Source organism: Heptranchias perlo, chromosome 12 (assembly GCF_035084215.1).
Source record: "Heptranchias perlo isolate sHepPer1 chromosome 12, sHepPer1.hap1, whole genome shotgun sequence".
NCBI lineage: Eukaryota > Metazoa > Chordata > Chondrichthyes > Hexanchiformes > Hexanchidae > Heptranchias > Heptranchias perlo.
The window spans coordinates 51,661,846-51,681,479 of NC_090336.1; the positions used below are offsets into that span (position 1 = coordinate 51,661,846).

At 41.7% G+C, this 19,634-nt stretch overlaps 1 protein-coding gene across 5 annotated transcripts in view; it reads right to left on the reverse strand.

Annotated features, from left to right (window-relative positions):
• Nucleotides 1-6,188: 6,188 nt before the first annotated feature.
• LOC137328029 (protein kinase C-binding protein NELL1-like) overlaps nt 6,189-19,634 on the reverse strand; it is a 617,180-nt gene continuing 603,734 nt past the window's right edge. For all 5 annotated transcript variants that reach the window (XM_067994100.1, XM_067994101.1, XM_067994103.1 and 2 more), the window contains one exon: nt 6,189-17,961. In XM_067994100.1, the coding sequence (XP_067850201.1) occupies nt 17,911-17,961 (51 nt within the window). In that variant the 3' untranslated portion in view covers nt 6,189-17,910. The remainder of the gene's footprint in view (nt 17,962-19,634) is intronic.

A 19,634-nucleotide genomic window follows, 5' to 3' on the forward strand; every position in this document is an offset into this window, starting at 1 on the left:
TGGATCACTGCCACTACTTCTCATAAAACTTACCTGGAAGCACTAGGCTTTATAATAGATAGGCTTTTGTCCCATAAGAGCCGGTAAAGTAGCTTTGTGCCTTTCCTCCAGACAATTACTTGCGTGACAAAATGATCTAGTGAAGCGTTACATTTCAAACGTTAACCTATCTTCTCTCTTTCCAGATGTTGACTGACCTGCTGTACATTTCCAGTAGTCACTGTTTTTGCTTCAGATTTTCAGCATTTGCATTTTTTAAATTAAAAATGATTGAAGTGTTCGATATGAGTTGGCCATTTTTTAATGTTTTCATCAAATGCCACAATATATTCAATAGCCTTGATTTATAGGCCTGTAGAAAATGTCAGGACAAAATTTTAACAAAGCACTCACAATTATTGGCAAGCCATTTAATTTTAGAACGTCCCACACTTGTCACCAGCTTATATTGTGTTTGCCATAAATTAACAATTAATCAGAACTGAATGGCATAAACAAATAACATAGGCTAACCATTTACTACTTTTTGGTGCCTTTTATCCTTATTTCAGTTACATACGTATGAAAATGACAGGCAAGAAAAGACCAACGGGTCCATCAAGCCTGCCCCACAGTCATAATATCTGGAGCATCTTGACTGAACACTTCCTTAACCTGTCTCCCATCCCTGTAGCCATGTAATCTCCCGGGAGAGGGAAACAACCAGAAAAAAAAGGGCCAATAAGGGGAAAAAAACCCTGGAAAATTCCTTTCCGACCTTCTCAGGCGATCGAAACCAGTCCAGTCGATCACAGTGGCCATGTGTACGTTAACTGTTAATCCACTTATCTTCCATATGAAGTGATCTCTGCCCCAGCTGAGAACTGGTTCAGCTCCCTGTTGAAGGCGTACAGAGAGTCAGCACCCACCTCACAAGCCGGCAACGCATGCCAGAGGTTCACTACTCCCTGGGAAATGAAAAACATCTAACCTATTCGTTCTTTAGCATAATTTAAATGCATGTCTCCTGGTCCTCCCCAATCTGTGAAACTGAAATAATGGGGGTAATTTTAACCTATGTGATCTGGTGGAACCCCAGGTTTATGCCCTGCCCATATTACTCTCCACTGACTTCAATGGAGAGTGAAACTGGGTGAGGTGCAAAAGTAGTGTTGCACTGATACAGGATCCTGGGTTTTATAAATCGAGACTTGGGTACAAAAGCAAGGAAGTTATACTGAACCTTTATAAGCCTTTATAAATTGGTTAGGCATCAGCTGGAGTAGTGTTTCCAATTCTGGACACCACACTTTAGGAAGGATGTCAAGGTCTTAGAGAGGGTGCAGAGGAGATTTACTAGAATGGTACCAGGGATGTGAGACTTCAGTTATGTGGAGAGACTGGAGAAGATGGGATTGTTCACCTTAGAGCAGAGAAGGTTAAGGGGAGATGATGATGTGGAGATGCCGGTGATGGACTGGGGTTGACAATTGTAAACAATTTTACAACACCAAGTTATAGTCCAGCAATTTTATTTTAAATTCACAAGCTTTCGGAGATTTCCTCCTTCCTCAGGCAAATGTTTCAAGAGCTCCTTGAAGCCTACGCATTTATACATATAGAACAATACATGGTGTTTACAGACTGCCCCTGCAACTGCCCGTTGCCAAGGCAATCACCGTGGTCTGAACACGGTGATTGCCTTGGCAACGGGCAGTTTTGTGGAGTTTTGTTCCATTTAAATATTACAACTGACATAATTTCAAGTTTGGGATCCCCTCAAGAAAGTTGCACATATTCATTTAATTGCTACTACTTTAAAACTGTTTGGGCGCTAAAGTGTGCCGTGTAGCGTGCGTTGTTACGTCTTGGCTGCGCACCCACGTTTCCAGCGGAATTTGCGCTGGACGACATCTTGGTATAGGAGTTAGCGCATGTGCAAATACCGAACGCAGGAAGCATGAAAAGTAAGGAGAAATGGATGCTATCAGTGTGTGTCTTCGAGTGCCTGGAGGACCCCCACCAGCGCTATATAAAGGCAACATGCAGGATTTACAGGTTAGTGGCTGGATTATCGCTTCTGGCTCCCGATACATTTGTAACTGTTTTTGGAGGTCTCCTGTTCTTGAATATTGGGGCGAGGGGACATAGCCTAACATTTAGAGCCAGGACATGCAGGAGTGAAGTTCGGAAACGCTTCTACACGCAAAGGGTGGGAGAAGTTTGGAACGCTCTTCTGCAAACGACAGTTGATGCTAGCTCACTTGTGAATTCTAAATCTGAGATTGATAGATTTCTGTGAACAAAGGGTATTAAGGGATATGGGGCTAAGGCGGGAGTATGGAGTAAGGACACAGGTCCACCCTGATCTCATTGAATGGCGGAACAGGCTCGAGGGGCTAAATGCCACTGCCACTTGCTGCCTCCTGTTATGTGCCAGCTTCTTCTGCAAGAAAGCGGGACATGTGTCTGTGTGATGTGCCTGTCATTGTTGAATAGCTGCCAGTGTGTGTGGCCTGTGAGTTGTGGGTGGGCGCCTTGCAACAGTGGTAATGTGTAAGGGTGAGAGGAAGCATCTGATTGGAAGAGTTGAGTACTGATAGAAAGAGTTTGTTGGTATGTGGGTGATGGTGGTGTAGTACGTGAAGCAGTGGATGCGGCTAATGGTGCAATTGGTAGGCGACGCCACTTGACAGTTGACCTTACTCACCTTGACCGCTCATGTCAAAGGATTGAACATCTTCCTGCACTGCATCCATGTTCATGATGCTGTGCACCTGGCATTGACTTCATCCCCCGCTGCCTTCTGGCCATATGTCTGGAGGGCCTCTTGCCCTCCCTCCCACACCTGCAGATATAGGCTGTCCCTCCTTCTGTTCACCTCTTGCACCAAGGCCTATTGTGCATCAGCAGAGAACCTTAGTGCATGCAATCTCGCATGCCTGGTACCAACTCAGATCGGTGAGGTCTGGCATGCAGATTGGCGGATGTGGGATTAAGTAGTGCACAACCTTTATTCAATGTTTAAACATAACTCACCAGTGTGTAAACATAGGGACGGGACCTGCATCTGTGTTTTACATGTGCAATGTCTGATCTCTGTTCAGACTCCGTGCAGACAGCAGACTGTTACTTTAATAAATAACAGGTACCGGCTACCTTTAGAAGATTTGAAGAGACATCCTCCCTTTAAGAGATTGAGGCTCCCCCTGCTGGTGGCAAGTGTGAATTGCGTTGAATCGACGTGCAAGGCCTGGAAAGGTACGCTGATTGACAGTGAGTACTGAGGCAGGACGAAGTTCTCATCCTGTCTGCGCAGGGGCCATTGGGCACTGGTTAACAGCGGGTCATGCCACCTACGCCCAATTTTCCCCCCTTTCTCTTTCAAATGAATATTCCTCATCTGCCTCAATTACAATTATTCATTATTTTGACCTTAATTTTGTAAGCCAAATATCAGCAATATCAAACAAAAATTAATAGATGATTCTGTTGAAATCATGTCTGAGGATATTAAGTTCATAAAGCTTATTTTCCCTCACATAGTGTTGCAGTTAAAACTCTCTGGCTGGTGAAAGAGATCTTTATAGAAGCCACATCTTTTGCTATGTGATTGTATTAACCAGATTTTACATGATAGACTGTTTCTGTCTTACTTCATCAGTCCTGCAGTGTACATATTACAAGTGCCCGAGGTGGTGTCTACCAGAAATTATATTGAATCTCTAAATCCATGCATGGAGTTATGTAGTGGAAAGGAGACTTTGATAGAATGCAAAATGTACCCAGTCTGTGTTATTGGATTTGTTACTACAGGAAAGTTATATTAGGGATATAGGAACAGGAGTAGGTCATTCAGCCCTTCCAGTCTGTTCCACCATTCAACTAGATCATGGCTGATCTGTATCCTAACTCCATCCACCCACCTTGGTTCTGTAACCTTTAATATTGTAGAGATGGGAACACATTTTCAACCCAAGTAACGAAACAAATGAAACTGTTTCACGTTCTTTTACTTCAAAATTGGAATGTAATTTCTAAAATACTCCCACGGCCTAATCCCTCAGCCTCCGGCACTTGCCCATCTGGTTTTATCTACCTGATTCAGGAGAACACAGTTTTCCATTTGAGAAAACATCAAAGGTTTTGAGAAAAAATAAATCTTAAGGTACAGAAAGGTGCGTGTTTCTGATGAAAATCGATGGTTTCTGCTTTCCTTCGATCAATCTGATGCTTCTTCTAGGTGTAACCTGAGGGTGAATGTTCTGAGAGGTAGTTGGCTTGGAACAAGAGCCTCTTGGGACTGAGGTGGTCCTCATTTCATGACAGCTTAATCCTGGGAAAGACCCACTGTGGGCTGCATCTCTTGTGTGACTACTTGGGCAGCCTGGCTTTGCTTCCTGCCATCCCACTGATCAGTGGTCGCCTGGTAACCTGTGCCCAGTCCCAGTGGATTCATCCAACATGATGCTTCATTTCTCTCAGGACAATGGGATATGCCTGTCAAAATCTCTGACACTGGAAAAGAGAGGGCAAGTGCCTCAGGTAGTGAAAGAAATTGGCCTTGGCCAGAGGTAGAGAGACCAGGCTCTTCATCGTCATCTGGCCCCCTTGACTGTGACTGATCTATGTAAGAAGAAAGGATCTAAGAATGGATGTGCAGCACCTAAAGAGAGTGACGAGGTAGAGATAACAATGCTTCTGGACTTTCTGGGCAGCTTGGTTCATTCAGGTGCTGCAGCAATTGCAAGCCTTTACTCACCTGCAGTTGGTGTTAATTGTACCTGTGATTTACATCAATTAGCGTTAATTGTATTCAGGTGGTGCACATCACTTGGGGACTCTCTTGTACCCATTTATAAGAGAGCTTATCGAAGTTGTGGGTTGTGCGGATCTCAGTGAATAAAGGCTTGAAAGCTTCAGGCTTCTATCCTTCAACGCCAGGCTATCCAATTTATAACAGTTGGCACTGGCCTGTTGACCTCTCTGTCCCACTTCCCCACAACATCCTCATTTCATCTCCAAGGCCTGCTTTCAAACAATTGTGCACTCTGTGCTTTGGCCTTTTTGGTGACAAACCATGGGCTTGCGGTTGCTGGGATATTTAGATGATGAAGGTGCCTTGACATGACTGTGCTACTTGGTAAGAATTCACTGCAATTAAACATACAGACAAAAGCTGGAGGAAAACACTTAGCTGCCAGCCCTCAAGGAAGCTGCTACCACCTTACATTGCTGCAGGCTTCTAAATCCTAGGTGTCCTGATCTAGATTTTGAATTTCACCTCTGGTTTTCCCTCGAGTATAGAAGATTATGAGGTGATCTAATGGAGATATTTAAGTTGATCAAAGGGTAGATAGAGAGAGATTATTTCCTCTGGTGGGGGAGTCCAGAACAAGGGGGCATAACCTTAAAATTGGAGCTAGGCCATTCAGGGATGATGTCAGAAAGCACTTCTTCACACAAAGAGTAGTGGATATCTGGAATTCTCCTCTCTTTCTCCCCCCACCCCCCCACCAAAAAGCTGTTTGGCTGGGGGTCAATTGAAAATTTCAAAACTGAGATTTTTGTTAGGCAAGGGTATTAAGGGTTATGGAACCAAGGCAGGTAGATGGAGTGAAGATACAGATCAGCCATGATTTAATTGAATGGCGGAACAGGCTTGAGAGGCTGAATGGCCTACCCCTGTTCCTATGTCTCCTACTCTGTTCCATTACAGCACAATGCAAGCTTCAAGAACAGTATCTCCTCTTCTTGATGGACACCCTGGAGCCCTCTGATCTCAACAATGACTTCAGTAACTTCAAGCTTTAGCCACAACCTCTATTTTCTTCACAGCAGTGGGTGCTTGCAATGTGCGGAGGGTCTGTCAGTATCAGGGGGAAGGAGAGGCATTTTGAAATTTGAGTTGGAAATTCTCCATCAAAGCACAGTGTTAACAGGGGTTTGAGGCCAGGGTGTGAACACATTCAGAAATGAATTATAAGTTTTTTTTTCTCCCTTCTTTGAATATTTTTCTTTACTTATTGTCTTTAGTTTTTCCATCTCAGTTCTGGAGGTTTATTTGGGTAACCTGCTCTGCGGTGAGAAGAAGAGATTTACAAGCTGGAGTTTCTTACTTAATATAAAGCTCAACAGCTGTTCATAGGCAGAATGGTAGTGCAGTGGCAGTGTGGCCAGTCTATGTATATTTACAAAAATACAATTGCCGCGATACAAAAATCCACATTTATTGTTAGATATGCAACAAAGCAGATTAAAATGCACCATTTTTTAATATCCCATCAAAGGCAGGTATCAAAGTAAATAACCTTTAAATATTTTGAAATGGGAACGTTCCCTCGATGTACAGATAGAAGCTCTTCATTACAGCACAATTCTACCAACACCACTTAACCTTTTATGTACATCAAATGATTCAGACTTAAAACTTAAATTAAGATTGCGAGATCACAGCTAATGCTTTAATGAATTACGCAAATAACAAATTAAAACCTAGGCAGTGCTGAACAGCTGAATTAAGTCACTTATATTGTCATGCTGGGATCTTCTAAACTTCTATTCATAACTTACTTGAAACTGCCCTACACGAGGGGTTAAGTTGATGATAACGCGAGACAGTTTAAGACATTTCCAAATTAATTCTCAATATTCTTCTCGTTAGGATGCAACACTTCTGATATGAAATACAATTTACATTCGTGAAAAATGGAACATTCCGAGAATCACATGATGGACAGCTTTGCCATATAAAGTGTACAATGCCAACTTGCTGGAAATAAAAACAAAACACAGTGCTTCAACCAAAACCTGAAGAGCCATCAGGAAAACATATTGCATGTGACATTTAAATTTACACCGAAAGGAAAATTAAACCGTACCAACGTTCCAAACATAAAACAAATGTTTGATCACGAATGACGTATAAACACAACAGCAAGCTAATCTCCATGTGAGGAGTCAACACTCCTGCTATTCATAACATACCTGCTCTTTTCTATCATAAAGTTTAAAACCAATAACACAAAAACATCAAAATTATGTTAAATAATATCCTTGAAAGATTTTACATGTATATATAAATCTTGTCTAAAGTTTTGAAATATAAGCAGATACTTGGGTATGGATTTGGCCTCAACATTACAGGTGTGTGAAAGAATGTTATTTATAGTAAATTAAATGTCGGAGGATTACTGTAGAACGTTTGCACAAAAATAAAAATGAATACAAAATAATTTCAGCTTGCTCAGAACAATTATTGTCAATGACCCAATATTCTTTAATGCCAGTCATTCCACTTCATAATACGTAGCACAAAACCTTACTTTACCAGCTGTTCATTCATTGAGCAGTGTAAAGGGGATCCAGCAGAGTGTTACAATTTCTAATAATTCCACAAGTCATTACTACTGGTTTCCAAAGTAAAATAAACCATGCGCTGGAACCTGAGCTGCAATATGCAGTTATATTTTAGAACAATCCTCAATAATTACATTATTTAGATTATAGTCACAAATTAACATAACAAATAGATATTTCTGTTTTATTGTTCATAAAAGTAGCCGTTAAGTTGTTTATGCCACCATGGAGCAAGTTAAATTGGATCCTTTCTTTTCCTCGCATGTAATGTGATTTTTCCTCTACATTCCATAATTTACAATGCAGCAAAAATAATATTTTTTTTACAATGTCATTTTAATTGAAGTCACATTGTGCAATAAAACAACTCAACTGTTTTCAATTTTACTTTTGCCATAAAAAGACACAGCAGGAACTGCTGAATTACCATTCCCCCCCCCCCCCCCCGTCATGAAGAACAACTAATTTTGGAGCTGAATTTCCTTGGTTAAGAAAATGGAGTGAATTGACGAGATAAATTAACTGATAATGAAATCACAATGGTTGGGTTTTTTTTTGAAACACGCACTTCCTGAAAACACAATTGATTTATACTTGCCAAAAAAACCATGACACACCTGCAATAACAATCCTTTATCATTTCTCAGGACCTAACAAGCTACGATTGAAGTCAGACAGATCAGCTGTGAAGTGAGCAATCGTATTGGAAAAGTAGCTAAAGATCAGCATGAGAAAAATCACATTTTACCAAATAGATCCTGCAGGTCTTGGTGAACTCTGTTACGAAGCATCACTACCACATTTCTGATGAGGGACGGTGACGCCGTAATATGCAGAAGAGGCAGCAAATGTGGGAGCATATGGCAATGAAGGTGAATTCTGTGACAGATCTGGGCAAGACTGAGTTAGACGTGGGGATTACTGAAAAGAAACAGCACAGAACGTGTATGCACACGATGTAAAGTGGTGGTTGTAAAAAAATACAAAGAAACTGTATTCTGAATGTATTCAGCTGCCTCATCCCTAGGCTCCGGAATTCCCTCCCCTAAACCTTTCCGCCTCTCTACTCTTCTTTTAAGATGCTCCTTAAAACCTACCTCTTTGACCAAGCTTTTGGTCACCTGTCCTAATATCTCCTCATGTGGCTCGGTATCAAATTTTGTTTGATAATCGGTTCTGTGAAGCGCCTTGGGACATTTTACTACGTTAAAGGTGCTATATAAATGCAAGTTGTTGTTGTAGAAAGAAAGGTACTTAACGTGAAATAGACAGGGTTATGCAAATTGCATGATACATGGTATGAGAGGGGAAAAAAATGTTCTGCAGGAAGCAATTTTTATTGGCCAAATCATTATGTCTGCTTACAATGATCTCATGTTGAAAAGCAAAACTTCTACATAAAAGGAGGACACAGGAGGAATAGTTTGGAATGCATGGCGGTCTGTGAAGATTGATTCAGATATTCTAAGATTTGGATGAAATGTTTCATCAATCTGTCCACACAAAATGATTTTGCCCAAGTACATAACAGAGCAAGTAAGGACAATGCTGTACCCATATAAATGTGCTTATTTAATTGTAATGTACTATTTCGACCCTTTACAAAATAAGGAGGCAAATGGTTGCCTCGAGCTGAATCCAAACAGTACAATCACCAGAGAACCAACCATCACCAGCGGAGATATATTGTGATGTTCAGGAGGCATCACAGGGTGATGCACTAAGCTATGGTAGGGGCCGGAATGATATTGGGTGATAAGTGAGAATTGGGTGCAGGGTCAAGATCCAAGGTGCAGAATGCTCCTACTGAGTTATTTGGAGATATAGATCTTAGTGACTCGACTTTGAATCGGAGCTGGTACAGCAGCAAATCCATCTGGAGTGAGGCAATTATCTACTAGCGCAACAGTGAAAGCGGTCTGGGGATTGCGGTGGAGTCCTACACCCGAATATGCATTGCCATCTTCCTCACAAGAATGATGTTGCAGAACAGCGGTCACTTGCACTGCAGTCGACCATTGAGCATATAGTAACAACAGTGACATCTGTAAGGGAGCCCTCAGATACGCAGGCCATTGGTACTGTAAGAGCATCCTCCATGAATGCTCTTAGTTATTACTGGGGCTTTGAAGTCCAAAGTTCAAATTAGAGTCAACTCGCTTGAAGAACAGTTAAACGCAGGGAGGGATTCCACCTCATTGATGTCCACTGTTCTATATTCAGATTGAACAGTGGGCTTACTGAGCAAACATCTTCCAGCATGGCATTTTTAGAGGAGCACTGGGGTGTAGATGGTTGGCACTTATGTCAGTAGTAGCTCTGTGGCATTACATATCCTTGCACAAGTGACAGTGGCACTGCCTCTAAATGTAGTCCACAGCTACTCTAGCAAAGAAAACCTGAGACAGTAAACCTTCTATGTCCCCTGCAGCTGGATATATAGTTGGCTATGCAGCCACCCACTACACCTTCAACTAGGGGAAGCACCTAGTAGTACAACCAGCATGGAGGAGTTCACAATACACAAAAGGGAAAGGTGATATGTACTCCACTGATAGTACTTTGTGGATGGTAGTCTTCATGGACTAAATTGCATACTTGAGACATAGCCTCGTAAGTGAATCTGAGCATGTCGCTGACTACTACTGTGCACCCATTGCTTGGGGTAGTACCCACAGTGAATAGTGCATCTCCTACATCTTTTGCACTCCCACTTGCTCTCTCTTCCACTATAATTAACCTAGCCAAGACTACACACAGCCCTTTCAGGCTCTCTGACTAAATACTGCTTTGTACCATTTGCTTTACTTCCATGCAGATATTGAAAATTTGTGAGCCTCACTAACATCTGGTCCGACCTCGAATAAAATACTCACTTTTCAATTTGACTGTGCAGCTGCAGAATGTTGCACGAGCAGGGCTATGGGGAAAGAGCGGGGGAGTGGGACTAATTGGATTGCTTGTTCAAAGAGCTGGCACAGGCACGGTGGGCCAAATGGCCTCCTTCTGTGCTGCGTGAATCTATGAGTTCACCATTAACAACCTCATCAAGCAAAAATAAGCTTTTTTGGGAGAATGTTAGTTAGCCTATTTTGGGATTAGACGAATAGTCAAAGGCAACAAATATCCTTTAGCACTTTCTGCTTACATTCCACCATTAGCACTTTTGTGAATTCTCTCATTATATAAGATTTTCCTCACTCTTGGAATATGAAAAGTGTCTGTCGCTCTGCATCTTCTATGGATCTTGTACAAGTGATCGAAGGGATCTTAAACACAAGATACCAGCAAAATGGGACCCCAAGGTCAGAATTCCTACACGGCTGATTGATGTAAAATAACAGACTGCTTCAAAAGAGTGAATTAATAATCTATTTGGTCGAAAAGTATTAACAGGATGTTATGAAAATAACCACCGCTTTAATACACAAATAGGCATGCAACATATAGATCAATAAGATTCTGACACTGTGTTTCAAGTCATGTGGTGCAATATCACTTTAGTTCAAATCAACTGAGGTTCCCACTCAGCACTCACTGCTTGCACAAAAATAATCAAAAGCAGTTAAAAGATAACCCCGTGAACCACAACTGTATTTATTACAAAGAACACACGCTGCAATGTATCTTCTGGATGTAACACATTTGAGGGTTCAGCTGAGATTTACAAACTCCCTTGAGCTTCACTTTCGCAGTTGCTGTCTCACTGTTGCTGCATTTGTGTGTTATTCTCTAGTTATTGTGGTGCGAGACACTCAGGCTTGTTAAGCCAGTTATTGAGTACAAGTTGAAACTAAAAAGACTCGTGAAAATTGGAAATTTACCACAAGACATGAGCACAAGTTTCTTGCTCTGAATATCAAATTACCTCATCGCTACTTGTGATCAATGCAGTTAAAAACTTCTCAACTTTTCTCAGCTATGCAAGTAACTTCTCAGGCCCAAAGCCTGCTCTTTTACAGATGGAAACAAATTTAAGCAAAAGCAAAGAAACCTAGCATTTATATTACTATTCCTTTTATTCCTTCATAATTGCTGGGTCAAAATACTAGAATCCCCTGCCTGACGCTATTGTGGGAACACAATGGGGCAGAAATTGCTTGGAAAAGAATGGGGGGCTAAATGGCGTTCGCACATGCGCAATGAAACGCAGAAATCCGGAACTTGCTCCTACTGGTTCGCCGGCGATATGACAGCTTGGAATTAAAGGTATATTGCCCGCTGCAATCAGTGAAATCATTAAAAAAGCGCCAACTTGCTCATCTGCCCAGCTGGAAAGTAACTAATTTTGCCACAAAACAAGTACGCTTAAAAATACCAGGTCGAAACTAAGTTTTAATGACTGCCAAACAACTAAAAATTAACTTTTAAAAACGTGGAGTCTCGTTATACCATTTTTTTAACAGGTCGTTGAAAAAAAACTTTAGAAATTTTTAAAAATTTTCTTTACTTTTCCCTTCTGTCTCTTTTATTTAATTCAATTATTTTTTACCCTTTTAATTATTTTTTGCTGTCTATAACTGTTTTTACAATGATTTTAATGTTGTACCTTTCACTTCCTGGTTTGCACATTGGAAGCCAACAGAGTTTCGCAGCTAGTCAAAAATGCTGTGATCTTATTGTACGAGGGGATAGATCGATCCTCTCACTTCTCCCAGGGTCCTAGCTTTGCTTGAACTGACGCTGGGCTCTTCTCCACTTCCTACTCGAGGAAGTGCCCAAAGTAAAGTCCGTGGTAAGTTAAGGGGTTAGTATAAGTCTATGGAGCGGCGAGCACTGTTGGAAATTGGCCACTCCGAGCAATTTCTGCCCCAATAGCACAAAAACTGCAGCAGTTCAAGAGAAGATCATCTAGGCATTGGCAATATATGTGTTGTCCCCATCCAAAAAACAAATTAAAACAAAAACATTTTGTAAAGAATTTCATGCAATCGTCGTTAATAAAAGTGAAATAAAAATATGGCAGTAAATCTAAAAAAAAGCTTCACGTTTTAGACAATAGTCAATAAACCAGAGGCCTCCACTTTAACACTGAACATGATCCATTTCTAGTTGAGCTATAACTTTCATTTAGTCATCGCTAATTTTCTTTGAAGCTGTATTATGGATTTCAAGAGTTGCCATAAAGCTTTCACTTTACCAAGCTTCAAAAACACATCGTCCTTTCATTGTCATGGACATAGCTGTGTACAATCAGTGGTCTTGACTGAAATGGCATTATAACAAAGAGCAGCAGATGTTAGCATCTTTCCGAAAGGCGCTGTCTGAGTGAGATCATCAGTCTGTGCTGAATTGCTGACAATTCTGTGATGCGGACCTAAGTGCACTAGGAACTGTTAGAAAGCTACCAAAGTTCATTTCAGTTAAGACCTTTATAGGCAGCAGAGTGAGGGAACTTTCATCCCATGAGTCAGACATAGATTTGAATTGCGGCCCCAGCGATAAAATAGCAGTGAGCTATTACATGATAACAATCAGGGCCCATTGCTTCTCTCATTATTAAAATAATCAGCCCATTGCAATTTTCTGCAGCATTTCATTTAATTTAAATTTTAAGTGCAGGTCGTTGACCCGAGTTGTATTAAAGATATATTGTACAGAGCTCTGTTGCAGCTCTTTGTTTTTTTCATTTTGTATTAATTATCCTAGTAAGTAGAGAGACTGGAGAAGCTGGGGTTGTTCTCCTTAGAGCAAGTTAAGAGGAGGTTTGATAGAAGTGTTCAAAATCATGAACGGTTTTAATAGAGTAAATAAGATGAAACTGTTTCCACTGACAGGAGGGTCGGTAACCAGAGGACACAGATTTAAGGTCATTGGCAAAAGAACCAGAGGGGAGAAGAGGAAACATCTTTTTATGCAGCAATAATCTGGAATGCACTGCTGAAAGGGTGGTGGAAACAGATTCAATAGTAACTCTCGAAGGGGATTGGATAAATATTTGAAGGGAAAAAATGTACTGGGCTATGTATGGGGAAAGAGCAGGGGAGTGGGACTAATCGGATAGCTCTTTCAAAAGAGCCGGCACAGGCACGATGGGTCAAATGGCCTCCTTCTTTGCTGAACCAGACGATGATACTAAGTCTGTATAAAACAACACAGCACACACTGGAGATATGCCAAGGCTGCAGGCTAAAGCATTAACAGAGTGCCAGGGGAAATTCTTCAATGTTCGTACGCTGGCCTCCTAATGAACTGTGTCGTTATTAAATCATAACATTTGGAAATAAAAAAAAACCTGTCCCATTAAAGAAAATGTAAAGCAAGTCAATTCAAATCCGTTGCTGGCGAGTGAATGTGCTGGAGTTCAGATAGTTCCGATTACCTCGCCCCCTCATCTATTTCAGGCCAAGAAAGAGTAGATCACAGCATAAAAAATGTGGCGCATTTATTGTGGTGTAATGATATATTTTTTAAAGCTGGGAGCACTAACATTAGCATGTGGAGAAAGGTGTTAATGGACATATGTATTGCCAGACTATCCACATGAAATAGTAAAACGCACGTTCCATTTGCTGAACTATCAAGCAGCCATTTTGAATCCCGTTAACTTCAAGATGATGTCCCGGAATGGCCCGGAATTTTCTCGGAGGTGCTGCTGCAGTGACATCACCAGAAGTGTGGCGGAAACTCCGTTTACCTGCACAAACCGGGTTTCTGCTGCACTTCCGGCGATGTTACGCCGGTGGAATAGTGGCACCTCCGAGGAAATTCCGGGCCAACGTGCTGTCAGGACACACAGAGACAATTCACATCTGCTGGTGTAAGTCAGTTCCAAATGGTTAAGAACGGGTGCTCAGCGTGTGAAGAATGTTAACATGCCAGCAGTGCTCAAAATTCACGGGCAGCTTATTTGCATAATTCTTCACAGATCCAGGTGCAAGTTTCGGCAGGAGTAAGAAGCACACCGGTGGCGGGAATGGAAAATTTAATGTAAGTGAAATTTAAAGGAATGGTGGGGGGGGGGGGGGGGACAAGGGATGGGGAAGTGCCATAATATGGTGCCAAAAACTCTGAAAACTCTTAACGTCCAAAAAGCATCTGAACCCATTAGCAGCCTTTGCCAAGGCTGAAGGGGCATAAGGTTTCATTGTATCGTGCGACTACCAGGATGGTGGAAGCCAAACTAGATGGACCTTGGTCTTTTTTCATCCAGCAATTACTAAATTCCTAAGATTAAGAAGTGCCGGGTAAAAATGATGTTTAAGGAAACCCAAGATGCAGGCATGAGTCTGCAGTCACATAATAATGTAGCCCAACTCTCGACCTCTTGTTTAATGGCTGCTGATATGGAGGTGGTGCTGCAAGAGATGGTTGCAAGGAGAGTTGCTTTCTGTGTGGAAGGAAGGAATCGAGGAAGGAAAGAAGGAAGGAAGGAAGACTTGTATTTGTAAAGCGCCTTTCGCTACCTCAGGATGTCCCAAAGCGCTTTACAGCCAATGAACATATGCCATTGTTACAGCATGCCTGGCAGGAGTGGAAGCAGACTTGAGGCTACACAGCTGACCTGCACTGTGCCAGCTCTATGGCGCATGTTAGCAGCAGATGTCCTTTTAGCTGTTGGCACAGCTCTGCTTCTGGCTTCTCTGTGGAGAACTGTCTTCACAGGGTCCAGGCCAGCAGTCTTTGCCCGCTAGGTGCGACAATGCCGAGAAATATGCTTGATGGCGTCTTGTCAGGTGCGGCCAGTCTGTGCTGGCTGATAATCGCTCTGACACGTCGTCTTTTATGCAGTAGCATGTAAAGTGTGACGTGCTGAGAGTGAGGTGCTTCTGAAGAGCCATATAAGGAACCATGCTTGGTCAGGCCTTCATCTGTATCTGTTCCATCGGATCTTTTGTCCTGATCTACTTTGAATGTTGGAACCACCGCTTGCACTAATCATCTGCAGACGTGGAGACTTGACAGGTGCACACAAAGCATGTTTTGTGCAGTTTCCCTTTGGTGGTTCTTCTGCTCCTCAGATAGGAGAATTCCCATTGGCAAACTCATCGGTGCCAGTAACGATGCTAGGGGGAGGCCAATAAAAGAATTAAAACAAAGGAACAAAGGCTCACAAGAACTGTAATGCCAGCAAAAGGAATAAAAAGAGAACATTGCTCCACCCCATAATTTGTAACATGGTGATATATTTCTGATGAATAAGTTTTAAAGCAGAGCGTAGATACAACTAGTTTGAAAAATGTGTATATATGTTCAGTAATATCCAGGCGGTGATGGGCAGTTGGCAGACCTGAGTTCCACTGTCACCCCTTCCATTGCACTCAGCTCTCACAGCTACTGAATGCCAGTTAAATTTTAATGATAAGATCGAGCTGATGAGGGTCATTAGCTCACTATTAAGTTTTTTAAAAATCCCAGGAGCCAACAGGTTGCCTGAGAATATTAAAATACCCTTGGCTTCTCACTAAGTCGCAGCCGGTGCAAAGACCATAAGGTGCAAGACTATCTTCTGGAAGTGATCTCACATCTCTTTCTTTAATGTGAGTGGGGAGGCAAATGGTCGACCTGACTCCCAAGTTAAACTGCTGGTTTTGCATCTGAAACCACTTTGTATCAACACAGCAGCAATGGTAGAACTAAAGTATTTGGAGAGTGACTTATATTTATATCTGTTTCACTGAAAACTACGTGAGGTTCTTTCATTATTGGTTTATTTTATTACAAAAGCGAAGCAGAAAGAATTTGCATTTATATAGCAGCATTCATGACCTCAGGACATCCCAAAACACTCAACAGCCAATGAGGTACTTTTGAAGTGTAGTCACTGTTGCAATGTAGGGAAAGGTGGCAGCCAATTTTCTCACAGCAAGGTTCCTACAAACAGCAATGACCAAATCATCTGTTTAAGGAGTTGCTTGAGGGATAAGTATTGGCCAGGTCACTGGGAGAACTCCCCTGCTCTTCTTCGAATAGTGCCATGGGATCATTTACGTCCATCTGAGAGAGCAGATAGGGCCTTGGTTTAACATCTCATCCAAAAGACGGCACCTCCAACAGTGTAGCACTCCCTCTGTACTGTACTGAAGTGTCAGCCCGGATTATGTGCTCGAGTCTCAGGAGTGGGCTTGAACACACGACCTTCTGACTCCAAGAGCACTACCACAGGCTAACACCTGTACATTTTCAAATCGTTTTAAAGGATTTAGTTCTTCTATTTTAAATTATACTGGTTGTGACTCATAAGATAATTTGTATTCTTAGTATTTTTTTTTGTTCTTGTTGTTTCATAATTGTTGGAAATTGGTTTAAGACTCCCTGAACTGAAATTATTTATTCCTTAATGCCTAGCAAATAGGTAACTTCTGGATCGGATTCAGATGCAGACTGAGGCAATGAAAGGATACGATGGCCCTGAATTTCCACGAGGTTCTCCCAATCTCCCGCTGTAACTTCGGCGGAAAACCTGAAAAAACAGCATACATGGCTGTTTTAGCTGTTTATGCCATTTTTCCAGGGTTTCTGCCCATCTCCCATTGGAGAAGCCCCGTGGAAATTCCGGGCGCATATTACATAGACATTGTCTTTAGGATTTTTGCTATTTTTCAATTGGACTGACAAATATATTAACTAAATCAAGCAGTTATATTCTTGCATGCATCTGTGACATATCAGTTAGATCTTGCGAATATCCAAAATTAGAACTAGGAATACATTAACAGAAAAAGTACAGCAAGTATAATTTCAACAAACAACATTATCTTTGAAAAATCTAACAACTTATGCACAAGCTTATGGTCAGTTGTTTAATTGTGATTCAGTGGGTCAGCGGAATACAAAAGGACACTCACTGCCTCTTTAAACGTTTGTTACGATTAGCCTTGATCACAAAATCATTAGAAAAAGAGATTGCAGTGCCATTTTTAGGCTCATTCTACCTTCCCGTTGCGCTAAAAGGCAGCGTGTATCTTTCATTTCGTACTGAAGCTGCAGATTATTCCACGTATAAAGGACAGCAGAACTCAAAACCTAGCGAGCATCTGCCATTGTATTTTTGCAACCCAAAATTAAAAATGTAAAATTGTTACACTGCAACCTTCAAAAAAAAATACAATTAAAATACATGTTCTATAGTTCCTTATCTTGTGTAACTTTTTTCTTCATCATGTTCAGCATTGGAGTTGAACGGAAGGCGACTTGTTGGGTTGTTTGACAGGGAAATGTATGAATTTTAAAAGCAGCAAAGGACATTCAGTACTCAAAGGGTTAATACACAATATTACATATAATTGATTTACATAAAAACAGGACAACAAATCTGGACACATATTTAACTGTAAGGTCAGATAAAACAATCCAGTTTTCCACTTACAGCTGCCAAAATGCTGTAAAAAATATAGAAGTGTTGTTTTCTAACAGCATGGTGATGGAAGCTCCCAACATTGCGTTGAAAGTGAAAGATTTTGAACTGGACAGCCACAAAAGTGCAGGGTAGTCCAACGACACACAAGCTCTTGGAAATCTTGCTCCATTTGGTAACTTTTGGATCTACAATGTGAGGGCCTTCTTGCCGTGTGTTTTAGCGAATTACCTACACTGTCTGCACAGGATGTAGACCAGTTCACAGAAAGAGCTTCAGTTATTGTAGAGGCACTCCACATCGACCGAGCAGCAAATATTCCCATTCTAGACAAGGAAAGAAATTTCCACAAAGTCACAGTTGAAAAAACAATCTTCATCCTCCCCTCCCCCCACCCACCAAAAAAATTGTTCTCCTTTTCCTTATAGAGAACTGTATTCAAAACATTTTATGGAATAAATTGTGCAGATTATTTAGATCAATAATGTACTATGCAAGGAATTATATAATGAAACAAACTGAGAACATGTACACAGCATGTAAGGAGATAAATCACAGTTTTTTGTAAGCTGTGTAACCGATATGCACAGAAACCCATCTCTCCACACTTGGAGTACTGCGCACAATGCCGACCTCCACGTTATAGAAAGGGTATAGAGGCATTGGAGAGGGTGCAAAAAAATTCACAAGGATGATAGCAGAACTGAAAGGATATGCTTATCAGGAAAGGTTGAACAGGCTGGGAATCTCTTCTCTAGAAAAGAGAAGGCTGAGGGGTGACCTGATAGAGGTCTTTAAGATAATGAAAGGATTTGATAGGGTAGACGAAGAGAAAATGTTTCCACTTGTGGGGGAGTCCAAAACTAGAGATTCATAAATATAAAATAGTCACGAATAAATCCAATAGCGACCTCAGGAGAAATCTCTTTACCCAAAGAGTGGTGAGAATGTGGAACATGGTACCACAAGGAGTAGTTGAGGCAAATAACATAATGCATTTAAGGGGATGCTAGATAAGCACATGAGGGAGAAAAGAGTAGAAGGATATGCTGATAGGGTTAGATGACATAGGGAGGGAAGAGGCTCGTGTGGAGCATAAACGCCGGCATAGACCAGTTGGGCCGAATGCACTGTTTCTGTGCTGTAGTTTCGATGTAACTATTCTTAAGAGTCTCCAAACCTACTGAGAAATCCACAAATTGCAGGTGAAATTGTTTTTGGATCTTAGCGTGAAATGGGCAATAGTGAATCAACAGCCGGTTTTGCAGGCCATCCAATTTTCTTATTGACACTGGAAAATAAAATCGGGCGGCGTGTAAAACGGGCAGCGCGTAAATCGGGCAGCCAATTCGCTATCTCATGTTTTGTGCTACCGTCCAAAACCAATTTCACCTACAGTGTCCCCTTTGTACCCAATATGGAAGGCATATTCCAGCGCAATGCCAACATCAAACACATCTTCCCCTTCCCTTCCCTTTCAGTATTCCGAAGGAACCGCTCCCTCCGTGACAATCTGGTCCATTCTTCAGTCACCCCCAACACCCACTCCCCTTCCCCCGGCACCTTCCCGTGTGAGCGCAGGAGATGCAACACCTGCCCTTTCACCTCCTCCCTTCCCACCGTCCAGGGCCCCAAACACTCGTTCCAGGTGAAACAGCGACTTACTTGTACTTCTTTCAACTTAGTACACTGTATTTGGTGCTCACGATGCGGTCTCCTCTGCACTGGGGAGACCAAATGCAGATTGGGTGATCACTTTGCTGAACACATTGGATCAGTCCGCATGTGTGACCCTGAGCTTCCAGTCGCTTGCCACTTTAATTCTCCATCCCACTCCCACTCTGACCTCTCTGTCCTCGGACTCCTAAACCCAAAAATATTTTATAAATACATAAAGAGCAAGAGGATAACTAAGGAAAGAGTAGGGCCGATTAGAGACCAAAAAGGTAACCTATGTGTGGAGGCGGAAGATCTGGGTATGATTCTTAATGAATACTTT